Here is an 18,335-nt window from a genome sequence, read left to right as displayed (position 1 = left end):
ATATCCTTAAGGCATTGGATTAGAGAGGAAAACAAACAAAAAAAAAAGCCAGAAAAAGCACAAATCATAAAAAGAAAAGACTACTAAATTTGATTAAATTTAAATAGAAATTTTTGTGAACACTTACCAAGAAAAATGTTAAGGCAAGAGACAGACTGGGAGAGACATTTGCCATGGGCATAACCAACATGGAATGGATATCCAGAATATATATTTAAAACACCTATAGACCAATAAGAAAAAGCCCTCACAACAAAAACATTGGGAAAGGATATGAAGAGGAGATTCATAGGGGAAGAAACCCAAATGTTCAATAAATATGAAAAGATGTTCAATTTCCTTAGTAATCAGGGAAATACAAATGTTAATACAAATTAAAATAATTAACTACCATTTCACACTTATGGTGTTGGCAAAAAAGTTCTTAATTTGTTAAGAGTTGGCCAGGATGTGAAGAACAGGAACTCGTGCATTGTTGGTGGGTGTAACCTAGCACAATCTCTTTGGTCAGCAATTCGGCAATCCCAGAAAAGATGAATGTGTTTCCATCAGCCAATATTCCATATATAAGCGTCTCTCTAGAGAAAGAGCTCTAGCACAGTGCACAGTGAGATCTATGCAGAAGCCCCTGGCTGCTGTTTATTTATTCAATAAATAGTTGCAACAGAATATAGACTGAATTTACATTCATGTAAAATGTAAAAATACCAAAAACGCTAGCATGCATTGTTTAGGGATACATACATGGTATGACATGCACAGACATAGGTGAGAATTCAACCCCCATTTTGAAGGTTGACTCTGGGAAAGGAGGGAAAAGTTTGGAGGTAATACTGGCCTTGTCTCTATCCATAACTTTCTATTCTTAACCAGAGATCTGAGTCGACAGCTATTCTGTTCTACCTTCCAAGGTCAACTCCACCCCATGCCCTCCCTAGGTTTTTGTCAGTTAAACAAACAGATCCTTTTTTTTTTTTTTTAACCCCCCTTAAGTTAGTTCTTATTGGGTTTCATTGTTTGTAGCTAGGAGGTCTGCCTACACTTTTTCCCCCCCTCTTTCTCATTTGATTCCTAATCCTTGCCATATTTTAACAAATATGTGTTTACTTGAACCTGTCCAGGAAAGGGAGCTCGCCAACTCCAAACTGTTATCCTTTTTAAGACAGCTCTAAGGCTAGAAAGAGCATTCGCACTAAGGGCCGACACTAACTTCCGGTAACAAGTCACTCCTCATTCTGCCTCAATTTCCTCATAAATGACCCGTCCGACCCCTTCCAGTCCTAGCACTCTATGATTCTAGGAATCCTGTCTTTTAATGTTGAAAACGACAAGCAGGAGGTTCACAAAAGCACCCCAATCCCCTGGCTACCCTTGGAACCACGGCCCGCTTCCCTGGAACCCAGATTGCACAGAGCTGGTCACATGAACTCTGTGCTTTCTTTGGTGCGACGGGATTTCTTAGATCCCTTTGTGAGCGCAGGTTTTGAAAGGGAACGACCCTGAGTTCTGGATTTGAGAGACGCAAGGGGATCCGGCGGGAGGAAGGCTGTCGGAGCCAATCAACCCGCCTCCAGTCGCCACCGTGTCGCTTTGGCCGCGTGCTGCTATTTCTCATCTGCTTTTCTGCCTCCCGGCCTCGCCCTAGGGGTGCCCGGGAAGGCGAGGATCCCAGGTGAGAGGCCAGAGGGTGCTTTCGGGTGGGAGGCCTAGATGGTAGGGCTCAGGCTCCACGACGGGCTGGCCCCGAGCTCAGGGCGTGTCCGCTCGCTCCCTTGCTGCTCGCTCGACACTGTTCGCTCCTACCAGCTGTAGATGGAGCTGTCTGGGTTCCTGTAGCCTCCGACGAGTGTCGGAGTGTTTCTCTTTAAACGGCCTGAGAGGGACATGCCTCCCAGGATGCAGTTTGTATCAACATGGCAGCTGCTGTGCAGCTCCCCTGCTGAAGAGGCGCTGAGACGGGAGCGCAGCTCGGAGCCCGGGCCGGGGCCGGAGCCGGGGTCGCAGCGGCGGCCGCAGAGGGGCCGCGCGCGGGGCGGGGGCCGGTGCTGAGGGCCGGGGGCCCAGGTCGCGCCGGGAGCGCTGCGGGCCAGCCGGGCCGCCTGTTCTGCCCGCGCGCGCTGCTCCGACGCCGCCGCCGGGACGCGGCAGCTCGGTCCCTGCCACCCCGTGCGCCTGGTGCAGGCCGGAGCCCGACGGCCCGCGCGAGAGCGAGTGGCTGGGAAGGAAGGGTAGACGCTCGGGGCATCGCCTGCGGAGAGGGCCGAGTGCAGACCCTGCGTGTGGCCGCGCACGGCGGCGGCGGCGGCAGCGGCGGCGCGACTCCCCCGGGGCCCGGGCAGGACAGCGCAGGGCCATGGCCGAGGCAGCTCCGGCTCCGGTACGGGCGGCCCGCACGCGGACGGACACCCGGACTCGCGGCCCCGGGGACAGTCTGCGTGTCCCAGGCTCGGCGGCCCGGCCTGGGGTCTCGGTAAGGGAAAGAAATGCTGCGACGCTGGGGGGAGGGGGGCGCTGGTGGAGCTTGCGTGCCCCTGAACTGGACTGGGGTGGGGGGGTGGGGGTGGGGTTGCTATCTGCGGGACTAGGAGCCTGGCGGCGAATTCCGCCGCCGTCTGTCCGAGGCTGCGGCGGACACTTGTGTTCCCCTCTAACACACGTGCCCCGAGGTGGGGCGCCCGGGGTGGCGTGCCTCATTCTTTGCGGAGCCGATTTCAGCACTCACGTCCGTCGGGGTTGCAACTACCACATTTTCCGCAGAGCTCGGCCGCCTGGGAGCCTCACCCGACCTGAGTGTGGCGCTGACGCGGCTCTCCCCATTTCGCAGAGCGGAGAGACTGAGGCACGGAAAAACTGGAGGCGATCTGCCTTACCCCAAGGTCACGTAGCGAGTCATCCGTGGCACTGCGTCCATGTCCTGGGAAATGTCTGCCTCCCGGCCTGCGGGCCTAAAACGCGAGAGGGCGGTTCTAACAGCGGCCTCCCACGGTTAGGGACCTGGACTGGGGCCTAAGGCTGGATCGGACTGTGGGCATGGGTCCGTCGGGTGGGAAATTGAAAGCTCGATTGGAACCGGCCGGCGCCCAGCCGAGCGTCTCCGCTGTGGGGAAGCAGTTGACTTATCTGGGCTCCAGCGCCTCAACCTCCAGCTTCTGCATCTGGAGGACCCCGGATCAGCTCTCACACTGCTGGTACACCAAACTTTGGGTGTCCAGACAGTTGGGGTCCAGAGAGCAAGCTACTAAGGGTTTGGAGGCTGATATTCTTCATCAATGGGCTATTCTTGAAATCAGTCTTAAAATTTCTCTGCTGACCTGCCTTTTCAGATGCAGTAGCTGTACTGGTGAGAAAGATTACTGCATGGAGCCATTGCCTTTAAGCCTTAGTTTCCTATCGTGAAGAGATCGGGATACGTGGCTTTTAAAAAAGACTTCTAGCTCTTTAAAAAAAAAATTTTTTTTAACCTTTTGTAGAAATAAATAAAATGGAGATTTAAAATTACTACCTCCGGGTTTAGGTTTACAGGACCCTTGAATGGTGTACAATCTTGGATGAGCCACACTGAGTGATACAAAAAAATGACAAGGCTTTCTTTTTAAAGTCAGATATGTATAATAATGTATCTGCTATTATAGTATGACTCCCCAGGGATTCCATCCATTTATGAGACATTGGGGTAATTAAAGCTTATGGAATATGTGGCTCAGTAGGATTTTTGAACTCCTACTGTCCCCCAGTAGTTTGAGAATGTGTGCTTGTGCATTTTAGATATTGTATTTACAGTACTGTCTCTCTCTTTGGCCATTCTTTCTGCTTAAGGTAAGATCAACCCACAGGTTTACTGGGACTGATGAAATTATAGCAAGGAAATTTTTATTTTGGGGGTGGAGTAGAAGATGGGACGTGCTCCTTTGGTCTTACATCTCTATTCAGCCCTCCAAATTCAGAAGTGGAAAAGAGTGAGAGGGTCTAATAGAGAGCAAGGAAAATTTTTTCCTTAGATGATGTGAAGATGTCTTGCTTTGCAGGCTTTATTAACTAAACTGGAGCCTTTTTTTTTTTTTTTTTTTAAAAAAAGCATAGTCCTTGTTTCACTTAAACCCCTCTGTTACACAGGAAGATTAAATTTGCCCCCCCCCCCCCCCCCCCCGGGCAGATTTTTCTCTTCTTCCCACTAGTTGTAGACAGATATCCTAATCTCCCTCTAAAGTGGGGCCATAATGTGTCTATTGTGTTGCATTAAGCTAGTCACATTCCCTGCATCTGAGGCTCCTACAAAAGAGGCTTGCCTCCACCTGTTGAGAGTGAAGAGTTGAGAGATGGCTTAGTCATTATGAGCTTTCAGGTTAAGGGGTCTATGAATCCCTTGAAAGTGTTTGCAAACATGTGTATTTTTTGAAGGGGAGAATCCATAACTTTCATTAGGTTTTCTAAGGAGTCCAAGAACCCAACCCATGGTAATGTCTGTAAGGGCAGGGCCTCCACCCCTCACCCCAACCCCATGATAGGACCTCAATAGATCTTTGTTTATTCTCCAGGCCTCCACCCTAATTTTAGAGGTAGAAAGGATTCAGAGCTCATACTGACCAGCTAGCTGCCTCAAAGTACAGATGAAGCCTGGACACAACCTCAGGTGTGGCCAGATGATTGTATATCCTTGGGCAACTTTTTTAGACTTTCCAAATCTCAGTGTCCTCATCTGCTAAGTGTAGATAATAATGCTAGTAGTACCTACTTCATAGGGTTGTTGTGAGGATTAACTGAGATAACCCTTTAAAATTCTTTACACACTTCCTGTCACGTAATAAATTCCAAATACTTGTTAGCTATTACACAACTAATTAGCTCTTCCATTCTATAGCAGCGGAGCTATTGAATCATCCTACCTCCAAAACGTTTTGCTCAGACAGGATCTTGGGTCTTCACGCCTTGTCTTAAAAGTGTGATGTTGCCTCAGTTAAGCCACTCATGAATGAATGAATGAAAAGATAAAAAAAAAATAAGTATGGAGGATAAATAGGTTTAGGTGAGTCTTTGATGAATGACTAAAGGAACTTCATTATTTGCCGTAATAACCTTTCTCTTATAATCCAGCAGTTTGCTCCTCATTCATTCAACAGACATTTATTGAACAGGCACCAGGGATATATGCTAATTTTTAGATGAAAAAAACTGGAGTTTTTTAATTGCTTTAAAGATCACATGTATATAAGTGTAGTAATTGGCCATTTAGCAGACTCACCGAGGTAAGATTATGAAGAAATGGACAAAAATTGTCATAGGAGAAATTCCATTCATTCCAGTAGAGATATTGATTGTCTGGTTAGACAAATACAGAATTGATCACTCACTGATCTTAGCTGTTTCTCCCCAATGATACAAACATTATCTCAATATGGATGTGGCAAGGTGGGGAACAGGGAGCATATGAATAATTGAAATCCCAAAAGGAACCTGAATCTTTGTTTTGGTTTTAGTCCCCACCAGTCTTGACAGAAGGAGCAAAACTGGCCGAATTGAGCTTTGCATCCAGTCCTTGCCTCTTCCTCAAGAAGCATCTGGAAGAACCCAGACCACCAAAGCACACCTACAGCAGTGGCCGGGACCATCTGCCAGTAGGACCTTGACTCCTGTAGGCATGGCTGAATTGGCATGTCCTCACCTGTCTGGGTGTCTCTCTCTTCTCTCTCTGCTTATAGCAGAAGGAAGCCCAGAATTTTCAGAAGCCCACTTGGCTACTGTGGTGGGGACTGGGTACACAGAAAATGTTTTAAAGTCAAATACATCATATAAACGCTTTAAGAAATTTTATTAGGTCAACAATTCAACTTTTATTAAAGAGTAAGTGTTTGAGAAACTTAAAAAGGTAATATTAAATCCCCACTATTGGACAAAAGGGAAGGAAAGTGTATGGGAAGTGCCCCAGGACTGCCTACTAGTACTGGTAGAAATAGTGTGGGCTGGATGTCAGGGCCACAGTTAACAATACTGCTCCCATCCAATGGTCACTTTCTACCTTGCTGGGAATCTCATAATAATAATAACAGGGCCCAGCATCTATAAAATGCTGTTCTGTTTGTTTTCAAAGTTTTATTTCATTTAATTCTCGACCTGCTCAGTGAGGTAGTAGGTGTGTCAGATATTATCCTCATTTTCTGGATGAAGTTGGGTAACTGACCCAGGTGTTCTAGTCAGAGGTGAAGAAAAGGCTGAGGGTCAGTGTTCTAATCCAAGTCAGGTCCCCTTTCTCCTTGACACATGCCTGCTCATAAGACAATACCTTGACGTACATGCTCTGCAAAAAGGAGATGGCTCTATCAAAAACAGAAGGCTGTATAATCATTTTTTATTTGCGTTTCATAAGAGTTTCATAATTTATGTCTAAATCAGTGCCAAAGTCTCAAGAAGAGGTTCATGTCCCCAAAACATATCATATTGCTCCCCAAACTGAGACCCTTTTAATGTGGATACTTATCTTTGGAATTTACTTTGCCAACTGGAAACTCTGGCCTTTCAATTCTGTCATTTCCTTTCTTTGAAAACAGGTCCAGCAACTGGACATGGAGACCCAACGCTCATCACCTCTGTCATTCCCCAATGTTCCTCAAGAAGAAACCCTGCGCCAGGCCACTGCTGGACTCCCCCGAGAAACTCTGTTCCCATCCCGTGTTCTTCCCCCCAAAGAAATCCCTTCTTTGTCTCCCACCATTCCCCGACAAGGTTCCCAACTCGAAGCTCCCAGTGCTCCCAAGCAAGAGACTTCTGGCCGAATGCCACATGTCCTTCAGAAGGGACCTTCACTCCTGTATCCTGCCACTTCTGAGCAAGAGACTCATCTCCACTGCCCCCTGGCTTCCCAAGAAGAAACCCAGTTTCCACCCCCAGCTGCTGCTGAACAAGAAATCTCACTTCTTTCCCACTCCACCCACCATCAGGAAGCCCCACTCCATTCCCCTGAAGTTCCTGAGAAAGACCCTATGACCCTCTCTCCCACAGTTCCTGAGCCTGACATGGATACCCTGCTCCAGAGCCCAGTCTCCCAAAAGGACAGCCCCTTCCAGATCTCTTCTGCAGCCCAGAAGGAAACATCACTCCCAACGGCAGAGGTCACCCGTTTGGCCATGTGGGCTGCCGTCCAGGCAGTGGAAAGGAAATTGGAGGCCCAGGCCATGAGGTTACTCACCCTGGAGGGCAGGACGGGGACAAATGAAAAAAAGATAGCTGACTGTGAGAAGACTGCCGTGGAGTTTGCAAACCATCTGGAGAGCAAATGGGTTGTGCTGGGGACCCTGCTGCAGGAGTATGGGCTGCTGCAGAGGCGGCTGGAGAACATGGAGAACCTACTGAAAAACAGAAATTTCTGGATCCTGCGGCTGCCTCCAGGTAGCAATGGAGAAGTACCTAAGGTAAATCTGTCCCAATTGGGGATTCCCAAGGAAATGGTCTGAATAGGAATGTTTGGTTTAGGAATTTAGTTTAATGTAAAAGAAAGGGAAAGAAATGGCTGAGAAAGAAAAAAAAGATAATGATCCTTAGGGTTGGTTCATTAAGAACGGGACACGCCAAAACTAAAGGATTTCTCCTATTGATAAAAAGCATAGGTTAATAGATCAGAGATATTTTCCAGTGATCAGGGATTGTCAGTTTAGAATGGCATTCAGTAGAGTGCTCCATGTGGTAGAGAAAGCCAGATGATAGCCAAGTTGAGTGGCTTTAAAGTCAGTCACTGATGAATGTTAATTGGTGAATCATCATTGAGGAGTTAATTAGTGATTTGTTATCAGAGTGAAAAGAATTCCCAGGTGAAACATTACTGGGCTTTGTCCTGCTCAACATTTTTATCATTTGACTAATAAAGCATGTTAATGCCAGTAAAATGATTTCAAGAGGTATCCTATGATCCTAGAGAACAGTTAAGTCTTTAATATTATTTTGCAGAAGATTCTGAAAGAACTTGAATGTGGACTGGATTTCACTCTGTTCTTTCTGTTCTTCTGTGCCATAGCCCCTGTTCATGGCCTCATGTAGGCAGAACTCCCTATGTTTCTATAGACTGTATTCTCTATGTCAGCACTTCTCAAATAGTACTGTGCGTATGAATCACCCAGAGAGTCTACTAAATGCAGAATTTGATTTACTAGATCTAGGGTGGGGCCTGAGATTCTGCATTTCTAACAACGCCCCTAATGGTACTGTTGCTGCTGGTCCTCAGTCCACACGTTAGAGTAGCAAGGATTATGCTGTTAGAGAGGAAAGGATCAGATACCGTGCATCTCATTCTCTGGAGCCAGGACTGTGGCCAAAGCCTGGCCAGATTCCTAGGGAGGTCCTAGGTAAAATGCCGGAGCTGTGTATTTTGGGCCCTTCCCACACCAATCCTGAGGAAGAGATGCTTGAGCCATTTTGTTGCCTTGATATTTGACAGTCGTGAGACCTGTGACTGACCTCCAGTTGGTCAGAGCCAAGCTTGTGTGTGTGATTTCAGGTTCCCGTAACCTTCGACGATGTTGCTGTCCATTTCTCGGAGCAGGAGTGGGGAAACCTGTCTGAGTGGCAGAAGGAGCTCTACAAGAATGTGATGAGAGGCAACTACGAGTCTCTGGTTTCCATGGGTAAGGAGAAGGTGTCACTCATCGAGGGCATCATTGACATCAGTTTGGGGTTAATTCAGAACCTTCGGGAGTTCTGAACTCCAGTAGGACCAAGAGTAGAAAAGAAGAAAAACTGAATTCTTACCTTTAGAGAGCATCTGTTGTGGACTTACGTTTCACAGGTTCTCGTCCCCACTGTGCAGATGAGAAACTGATCCATGGGGGTTAAGTCCTTGCCCTAGGTCCCTTTGTTAGGATGTCACTCTTTCACTAGGACCTGCCTTACCCCAAAACCTGTGGATTTTTTTTTTCATTATACTTGCTGTCGTTAAAATATTTAGGGATGAAAACATCGGAAAATATACTTTAGTTTTATATGCATCCATTTCTCTGATATAGGAAACTCTTTAGGTATATACAAAAAAAGTTAAAAGACATTAAATGTGTTATTGTATAGAAACTTTGATTCTTGCTATAATTGTTTGAATTTTGCACATATTTAACTCCCCATAGGATAACTTCACTCATTTTTTAAAAATGTTTTTTTCTTTTTTATTAATTATAAAAATACATACATATTTGGAAATTTAGAACTATATAATAAAAAACAACCCTTCTCCCCATACCACTCTGCAGAATCAACCGTCATGAACCTTTGGTCCTGTTCTTTCTCATCTTATCTTTATGCATATACAAATATTAACATGATGCAACAGTCATGTACATGCAATTCATGGATTACAGAAATGGGGTCATTTGCTTAGTTTACCTAATGGTGTGTCATAGACAGCTTTCTATGTCAGGACATGTGGACCTACTTGGATAAACCATCAGGCAATTGACATTTCCATAGTTGAACAGTAGGTTGATTCTGTTCTCATTATTACAGTGTTGTGATACACATCTCTGTATATTTGTTCACTGTCAAGAGTATTTTAGTAGTTCAGATTCCAAGAAATGGAATTGCTGAGTCAAAAGGGTGCACATTTACGATTTTATGGCTACTACCATGTGGCTCTCCAAAAGGCTGAACCAATTTATGTTTATACAGCTATGTGTGAAAATGCCCATTTCTCCATACCCTGGCCCACACTGATGTTCTTCTATTTTAAATCTCTGTCTTTTGGATAGATGAAAACACCTCATTACCTTAAATTATATTTTTTTGATGATTAGTGAACTTGTACATCCCTTCTTATGTTTACTGACCATTTGTATTTCATCTATGAATTACCTCTTCATATCTTTGCTTTATTTTTTTGTTTGCTTGTTTTTACTAATTGTAGGAGTTCCTTATATATAATTATGGATATTAAATATATATATATATATATAAAATATTTCTTCCAAATCTACCTTTTAACTTTATTTCCAAAGATCTTTAAACTTTTTATGTAATGAAATCTACCCCTATTTTGTTTTATGGTTTCTAGGTTTTCTATCAAGATTAATTTTTACTTTATTAAATTTCAAATATTTTGAGCCTTTGTCATAAAATCCTGAGCAGGCATCGGCCACCTGTGAACAACACGAGCCACAGATGACAGATGGGCCAATTTTCATTGGTAGGTAGGCTGTACCTAGGTATAGGGTACAGGGACCTAGGTAGGTCCCTACATGGGAGGACACATTTAGACATACATGCACACTCACTCATATGCACACATACACACATTCAGAGTGGGCCCTAAGAAAAATGATTAGAAACTTGGCCCATTTATTTTCAAACACTGCCAGTCTCTGGTAGAGGAGCCTACTCCTGGTCTCACACTCACACAGGTTGACACCTTACCATCCAGTGTGACCTTATCCCATAATATATTTTATTTCCTTTCTTCTGCCCAGACTATGCAATTTCCAAACCAGACCTTATGTCGCAGATGGAGCGAGGAGAAAGACCAACCATGCAGGAACAGGAAGACTCTGAAGAGGGTGAGACGCCCACAGATCCCAGTGCTGGTGAGTCGCTGGCGGGTAGATTCTGGATTGTAGATATTTCAGTCCTTAGGAGGTTCCAACATGGGGCTTTACAATCCACAATAGACCCTGGAGAGATATGTTAGCAAGCTTTATGCAAGGAGGAGGCCTGCATGCGGCTTCCACTATTGCCAGTGGCCCAAACTATTGGATAAATAAGAATGCCTTTGCGTTCCTTATCTTAGGGAGTTTTTGATGTATCCAAGCATCACCTTGCTCTTTGCAAGGAATAAAATAAGAAACTCAGAGAAAGGCAGTGCTCATGCATCCTGGACTTTCCCATAGAAGGGCCGCATCCCTGAGTACTGCAGCTGGTCAGTGGAATGTACAGAGACAGATCCTAAAATACATGACTCCAGGCAAGACAATATCTACATGAGGTGGTCAGATGGAGTTAGCAGGTAGGCATCAGGTACAACCAACTATAAGAACATGTAGCTAAGATACAGACTCTGGGATCAGGCTGCCTGGATTTGAATCCCAGCTCCTCTGCTTACTAGGAATATGATTTTAGTTATTCGACCTTTCTAAAATAGGATCAGTACTAACAGCTAACCCTAGGGCCTGGCATGTCATGAAGACTCAGTAAATCCCAGCTATTGTCATTATACTTGGGATGTGTGCCTTTCACAGTGGTCATAGCAGTGGCCCACCATACACTTAACACTGCTGTTGCTTTTATGGCACATAGTGAGTTTTTGGAACCCTTGTTTTGGAATTGCCTTTAGACTTGCATCATTAATTAGAAGATCTTCAGTGAAAGCAAAGCTTTGTCCTTTGTGGGGAGCTGTATCGTTTGGAAATAGCCAAACATCATCTGTGACTGTGTCTATTAAAAAGGAGGGTAATCTAGCGGGGGAAAAACAGCTTAGGCCAAAGGCTAGATTTTGCTTTGAAGTAATGCCATTGATTTTGGGATCTATAAATTGGCTCCAAGGAGGAGTTTGAGAAATACATTGAGTAATGTCAACCACAGGTATTTAGAGTAAAGATGACTTATGAGCGAGACAGAACTCCTATGAAAATATAAATGCTGGCATGTTTGTTAAGAGAGATCTTGCTAGAAATTCACCTAGAAATTTAAATTGAGGGAGATGCTTATCATCTTGGCAGATAAAGACAATGAATTTAAAAGGTGAGAATGTCCTGGCCCATGCACTTCCCAAAAAGAGAAAAAAAAGGGCCACAGTGGCTCAGCAGGCAAGAATGCTTGCCTGTGATGCCAGAGGACATGGGTTCGATTCCCGGTGCCTGCCCATGTAAAAAAAAAAAAAAAAATTCATTTAAAAAAAAAAAAGAAAAAGAAATTCAACAAATGGTTCTGTGATAATGGGACATGCTTAAAAGAATGAAATATGACCCTGGCCATACAGCATACAAAAAAAAAAAAATAGGATAGTAGAATGGGGACAAGTTCACACATGTCAGAATAATAGTTTGTTTGCAGGAAAATAAGTCTGAATCTTAAGGATTTGAGTGGCCACGTCCACAAACAAGGTTAGAGTGGGAATAGAGAGATATGAGAAGGAAAAAATAAGAAAGAAAGACTGGGAGGCAAAGAATGAGAATATGAGAAAGGCTGTTTGTGGTAAAAATCCTAAAATACAACCTGATGTCCCAGTTGGGGTTTTGTGGTTCAGGTGCTACTCTCGTAGCATTTTCTTAGAGGTGCTGGAGTGAGAGCACAATTCCCTTTCTCTGTCTCCTGGTTCACACCCTTTTCACAGATGTGCCTCCCACAGAATGGGGCCTGAATCGAAAGGAAAATACTCCTGCTCACTATGCCCCTGGCTAGTTTTGTTCTGCATATGTACGTATGCAGCCTGGGTTTGAGCTGTTGGGAAGTGGCAGCCTCACTGAGGCTTCCTTGTATGGCTGAAATGTGCCATTTGTTCCACTGGTCATCTCCAAACCCTTGGAGCCTAGGGTGGGAGGGAAAGAGGACAAGAGAGAACTTGGGAACTGCTGCTCCACAGAGTTGGCCTTCAGTTCACACCTCTGTGCTAAACCAAAGGCTGAACCTGTACAGATAGCAGGATTGTTCTTTGAAACTACAATTATCAGAGTCCTTAATAGCACCCATCAGCTGTAACCTGTCTTTCCATGCCAAAGCCAGTGCTGGGCCAAAACTAAACTTTTATCAAGAGGGAAAAATCTAGAATATTGAGAATTTTCACTGTTCCAAATACACCAAACATGACAATTTTATGAACTGGTTAAGTAAATTCATTCAGCAAACTATTTATTAATCATGGGGATTCTTGGATCCCTTATGTCAAGGTAATACAAACATGATTTTGATATCAACCCTACTTTCAGAATACTCAGGGGCACATATTCATGGCCCCATAACGGTGATAATGAAGGCCTGGAGAAACCAGGTACCATTTTCACCTAACAAATTAGCAAAGAGTAAAACAAACAAGAAGACATGACTGAAATCGGTGTACTCTGTGTTGCTGCTGAGAATGGACCTAGTTTCATTCTTTTTAGAAAACAATTTGATGTTTTCTAGCCTTAAAATATGTTTTAAGTAAATAGTCATCCATTTGGCCTAGTGATTTCCTTTCTGGAATTCTACAGAATCCAAAATTCTGGTTAAGATGTATATACATATATTTTATCATATATGATAGGCTATTATACAGGCATTAAAGCAATATTTGTGAGTACTTATATTTCATTTGTTATTTAGTGTTTAGTTCATCAAATATTTTTGTACCAGGTACTATGTTAAGAACTATGTACCCGAGATCCTTTGCCCTCACAAGTATACTCTGGTAGAGAGAACTTACGTTAACAACCAACACACTCCACATATTAAAAATGCAGTTACTAATAGTAATAGAGCCTTGAAGAAAAGGATCCAGGGCTACAAGACATACAGTATGATAGACCTCATTCAGAAGGTTAAGGCCCCTTTGAACAAGTGGAATTTTTAGTAGAAAACTAAAGAACAGATGGATATTCTGGTTGCTCTAGGGGAACTATTGCAGGAAGAAGAAACTAGAAGCTGGGATGCCAGTTAGAGACTCTTTTAGTAGTCTAGGCAGGAGACCTTGGCTTAGCCAGGAAAAAAAGTAGATATTTGTAAGATTTATATTTTAGCAGTAGAATAGAAAGGACTCAGTGATGTGGGGGTGCTGAACATGAGAAAGTGGTGAGGTGTCAGATCTCTGGCTTGAGTAACAGAGGAGGTAGATGGATGACAACATAAGGTTTAGATTTGGAGAAATGATCAAGAATTCAGTTTTGAATACATTACGTTTGAGAGCATCAAGGAGTAAATGTCAAGAAAGCAGCTGTATAAAGGAGTATGGAGTTCAAAATGGGGGGCTGAGTTAGAGACAGACATTTGGTGTTGGTGACATAGACTGGATTAGCTTACTCAGGGAGAGATTGTAGAGGGAAAAGAGAAGAGAGCACAGGTCACTCCCTGGGGAGCTGTGATATTTAGAGTAGATTTGGGAATTTTTAATATATCATTCTGGGGCGGAAGGGCAGGCATTAGTTTTTTCTTTTTTTTTAAGCTTGAGAGGTGATTCTCATGTGAAACAGGATTGAAAACCATTGTTGTAAAGAATCTGGAAAGAGAAGAAGGAACAGAGGAGTGGCCAGAAGGTAATCAGAAAAAAATAGGATAGTACATCATAGGGTATTTCAAGAGAAGAATGTTTCTAGAAAGAGGGAGCATGATGAGTAATGTTGAATTTTGCTGTATGGTTTAGGAAGACAAAGACTGAAAAGTGTCCACTGAATTTGCTAATTGGAACTTTTCAGTAACCTCAGCAAGAGAAATATTGGTGGGACGGTAGAGGAAGCCTGATTGGGGTGGGTTGAGGAATGAATTGGGTGGGGGGAGGGGCCAAAGGAAGTAGAGACAGCACATATTGACAGTTTTTTCAAGTAGCTTAGCTATAAGGACATAGATGGGGACTGAATGGGGACCTCCTATTCATTTAGGATGGAGATTGCTAAAGCCTGTTGTAAATGTTAATGGGAAAGATCCTGTTGCTAGGAGATATTAACATTGTAGAAGTGGAAGGAGACATTAACTTTGTAGAAGTGGAAGATGTAAATATAATATAAAGTCCGTAATGTGCACAAAAGATAGTAGAAGAAAACTGGATTGAAAATACCAAAATCATGTTTTTCTATGCTTTGTCAAATTTTATGTGGTGAACATATATTAATTCTTATTCCATAAAAATATTTTTAAAAAATATTTTTTTATTTTTTAAAATAAAAATTAAACTGCCAGTTAAAGATGGCAGTTTGAACACATGTTTACTTTTACCCCCCAAATCCTTGTAAACAGTGAAGGGATTTTTTTTAAAAATGGACAAGGATACAACAGCAACAAAATTTTGGAGTATGAAAGCAAATGGATGGATGATTACTGATTTAGAAAGCTGAATCTGAAATTGGTATTTGGGAAAGTCAAAAAGAAACCCAATTTGTAGTCCTTACTCCTTCCTCCCACCACCACTCAAGGCTCAGGAATTAGCAGAACCAGGTATATCTAGAGATGGGTAAAAGTGGGGAATAAAAATAGAAGACTGGTTGAACATCTTTTAAACAGTCATTTAACCTCCCCCTCCGTTATCTTCTCCAATCCCTGCAGCAGGCATTGGCTTCTACCTAGCCCTGGTAAATGATTGAAGGTTTATTCTCTAGAAAGGGTGAAAAAAGACTTTTTCTGGACATGGGATACCTTGAGGGTGGGATACCATACGAAAACAGGGGAGTAAGTGAAAATTAACATAGTGAATGTTGAGATTTCAGCCTTCTTCCCCAACCTGACCCCAGAAATGTTGGCAGCCAGGACTGATTAAACCTTCAGGGCAGGATATTGGAAGAGACTTATCTGGGACCCTTGGGACCAGCCCAAGAGTTTTCCCAGTAAAATGATCTGGTCAAATCATCCTACTTGAAGATCCCTATTTAGCAGGTCGCACCAAATGCACATAACTTTCAATTAAGTAAAAATGGACAACCAAGAATCACAATATATCTGGGGAAAGTCTCTAATATACAAAAATCAAAACAAACAGAAAAATAAATTTAGAGGAAGCATTTAGATCATACAGAAAGGGGAAAAAAGTAAGTATACATACATATATATATATATATATATATATATATATATATATATATATATATATATATATATATATATAATTTATATATATATAATCCCGAGTGGTGAAAGATTATACTTACTTTCCATGGCACAGAAGTATAATGTCTATTTTAAAAAAGAATATAAAGGAACCCTTGAAAATTAAAAATATCTTAATAAAAATTAAAAGCTAGCAGTATTGGAAGATAAAATTGAGCATATTTTCCAAAAACTAAAGAAAAAAGAGAAAGAATAAGAAAAGTAAAGAATGGAATTCTAATATTCAGATAATAGGTGTATCAGAGAAAAAGAAGAGCAAAAACAGAGGAGAGGGAATTTTCCACGAAATAATTTTTTAAAATTCCCAGAAAAAGAGCCTAACAACTGCCCAGAACAACAGGTGAAAATACACACATGACCTAGGCACCTCAGTAAGAAATTTTAGACATCTAAGGAAAAGGAGATGATCCTCCAAGCTTCCAGAGAGAGGGGAAAAAAGCTTCCAACAAAGGAACAAGAATACATATGGCTTCGTATTTTTAAATAACACAGGAGACCAGAAGATGGTAGAACAGTGCCTTTAAAATTCTGAGGGAAAATGTTTTCCAACCTAGAGTTTGATATATAGCCTAACTATTTTAATTAAATATGAGAGTGAAATCGAGACATTTTGAGATGTTCATGGTCTCCCATGTGCTGTTTCTCAAGCCAGAGGAGATGCTTTACCAAATGGGAAAGTAAACCAATAAAGAGGAAAGACATGAGACCCAAGGGTTAGGAGCGTCAACCCAATAGACAGGTGGAGGGAATCCTGGGTGATGGTAAGAGGTATCCCTGAAAACAGCTGTGTACAAAGGCACCCAGTTATATCAGAGCATCAGAAGAGTTTTAAGAAGATGAAATTGGTGGAATTGTCAGTATGTTTCAGTGTTTTGAGAGGAGAGTTATATAGCGCGCAAGGGAGGAGGTTGGGGTTGAATTAATGGTAATAGTGAGCTAAGCAAAAGAGAAACTTATCAGCTCCAGAGAAAGCAAAAAGGTTTATCAGCATAGAAAAGTATTTATAGTATACTACATGGTTCAATTGTGAATAATATTCATGTAAACAGCCAATATTGTTTTAATCAAAATGACAGCGAAACTACTGGAAGGATCAGGGACTTGGAAAAGATGGGCAAGGATGGTGGAGGAGATAGCCCTCATCTCTGCCAGTTGGAAGTTGAAAAATCAAGGACCAGTAATCAAAGTATATTACTTAGAGTTCTGAATGGGAGTTTGGGGAGGAGGAGAATCTTCTTTTAACAGGTATTGAAGAACAATTAAATCCTTATAAAAGCATGTATAACTTTTTTTAAAAAAAGATTAAAAATTACCTATACCAAAATTTTTTAAAAGCATACCTATGAGAAAGTTGCAGAGTTAATATTAGCCATCATTTCTTTACTTTGAGCTAGCTGAGAAAGTTAATGCAGCAGCACTGTTTTTTTACTTTCCAATAAAATTTTTAATGTTTCATTGACATTTGTCTTTTGCCATTTGTATTTCTAAAAAAATTCAGAAAGAAAAAATAGAGGGTAAAGTCCCTATAATTCTCTCTCAAGAGTCAAAAGTTTATTCCTTCCAATTATATACAAAGAGTAAAATAAACTCAAACATAGGTCTTAATTATACAAGTAATCCACAAATACATTCTCATTATGTAAAAAAAAAAAAAAAAAAAATATATATATATATATATATATATATAGAAGTATATATTTGGCAGCTTGCTGTTTTCCATAATATACATTTGACATCTTTTTACTTCAGAACATATGAATGTTCTTTTTAGTAGCAGACTATATAGCTTTCTGGGTAATGGTTTCATAATTTATTTAAGTATCTTCCACTGATCTACATTTGGGTGTTCACAAGTTCCAGTGATTCAATAAAGATCCTTATAAATGAATCTTTGTGCACTTGTCTGAAACTATATTTCTAGAAGTGGATTTGCTGGGTGAAGATTATAACCTTTAAAAATTTTTAAAGATATTGGCATATGCCCTTCAAACTACTGTGCCAATTTATACAATTTATATTCCTTCATCTATGTCTGAGAATACCTGTTTCCTCACACCCATGCCAATAGTGAGTATTATTTATCTTTGTTATATTTGCCAAAATGATGGGCAAAAAATAGTTGATTTTTTTTCCTAATTTCTTTAATGTTGATTTGAGCATATTTACATACCTTTATTGCTCACTGGTACTTCTTAATTGTGGGTATTACCGTTTGTCCATATTGTTTTGCATTACTCATCTTTTGATTATTGATTTGAAAAGGCTTTTTAAAATATTAAGGATATTAGGTCTTGTCTATGTATGCAAATATTTTTCCCTGTTTGTGATTTACATTTGCAAATAGTGGGGGGTTTTTGGTGGTAGAGCAATTTAAAATTTTGTATGTCCAATTCTACCAATTTTAAGTTTTTATGCTTTTAAATTTATCAGCTACTTTCCTTATGGTGGCTGGGTAGAAATAATGCCTGTGTAGAAATACTTATTGGGGCTATTTTATTCAGTGAATGCTATGATCACAGGCCTAAGACCTATGAGCTTTTCAAAAACCTATGAAAATAAAATATTTTTGCTCTAAAAACAAAAAGAAC

General features: G+C 41.6%; 1 protein-coding gene across 4 annotated transcripts in view; it reads left to right on the top strand.

The window, feature by feature from the left end:
• Nucleotides 1-1,554: 1,554 nt before the first annotated feature.
• Nucleotides 1,555-18,335, top strand: part of ZNF777 (zinc finger protein 777) — a 28,146-nt gene continuing 11,365 nt past the window's right edge. The window contains exons 1-4 of one of the 4 annotated variants that reach the window (XM_077148958.1): nt 1,555-1,672; nt 6,543-7,403; nt 8,483-8,609; nt 10,434-10,547. In XM_077148958.1, coding sequence (XP_077005073.1) covers nt 6,558-7,403; nt 8,483-8,609; nt 10,434-10,547 — 1,087 coding nt within the window. In that variant the 5' untranslated portion in view covers nt 1,555-1,672; nt 6,543-6,557. Of the gene's footprint in view, nt 1,673-2,345; nt 2,471-4,156; nt 5,630-6,542; nt 7,404-8,482; nt 8,610-10,433; nt 10,548-18,335 lie in introns of those variants that run through there. The other 3 variants (XM_077148939.1, XM_077148948.1, XM_077148965.1) reach the window with 3 other exon arrangements.

This window comes from Tamandua tetradactyla, chromosome 1 (genome assembly GCF_023851605.1).
Source record: "Tamandua tetradactyla isolate mTamTet1 chromosome 1, mTamTet1.pri, whole genome shotgun sequence".
NCBI lineage: Eukaryota > Metazoa > Chordata > Mammalia > Pilosa > Myrmecophagidae > Tamandua > Tamandua tetradactyla.
The sequence above is the reverse complement of the archived record's forward strand: the minus strand, read 5'-3'. Positions and strand labels throughout refer to the sequence as shown.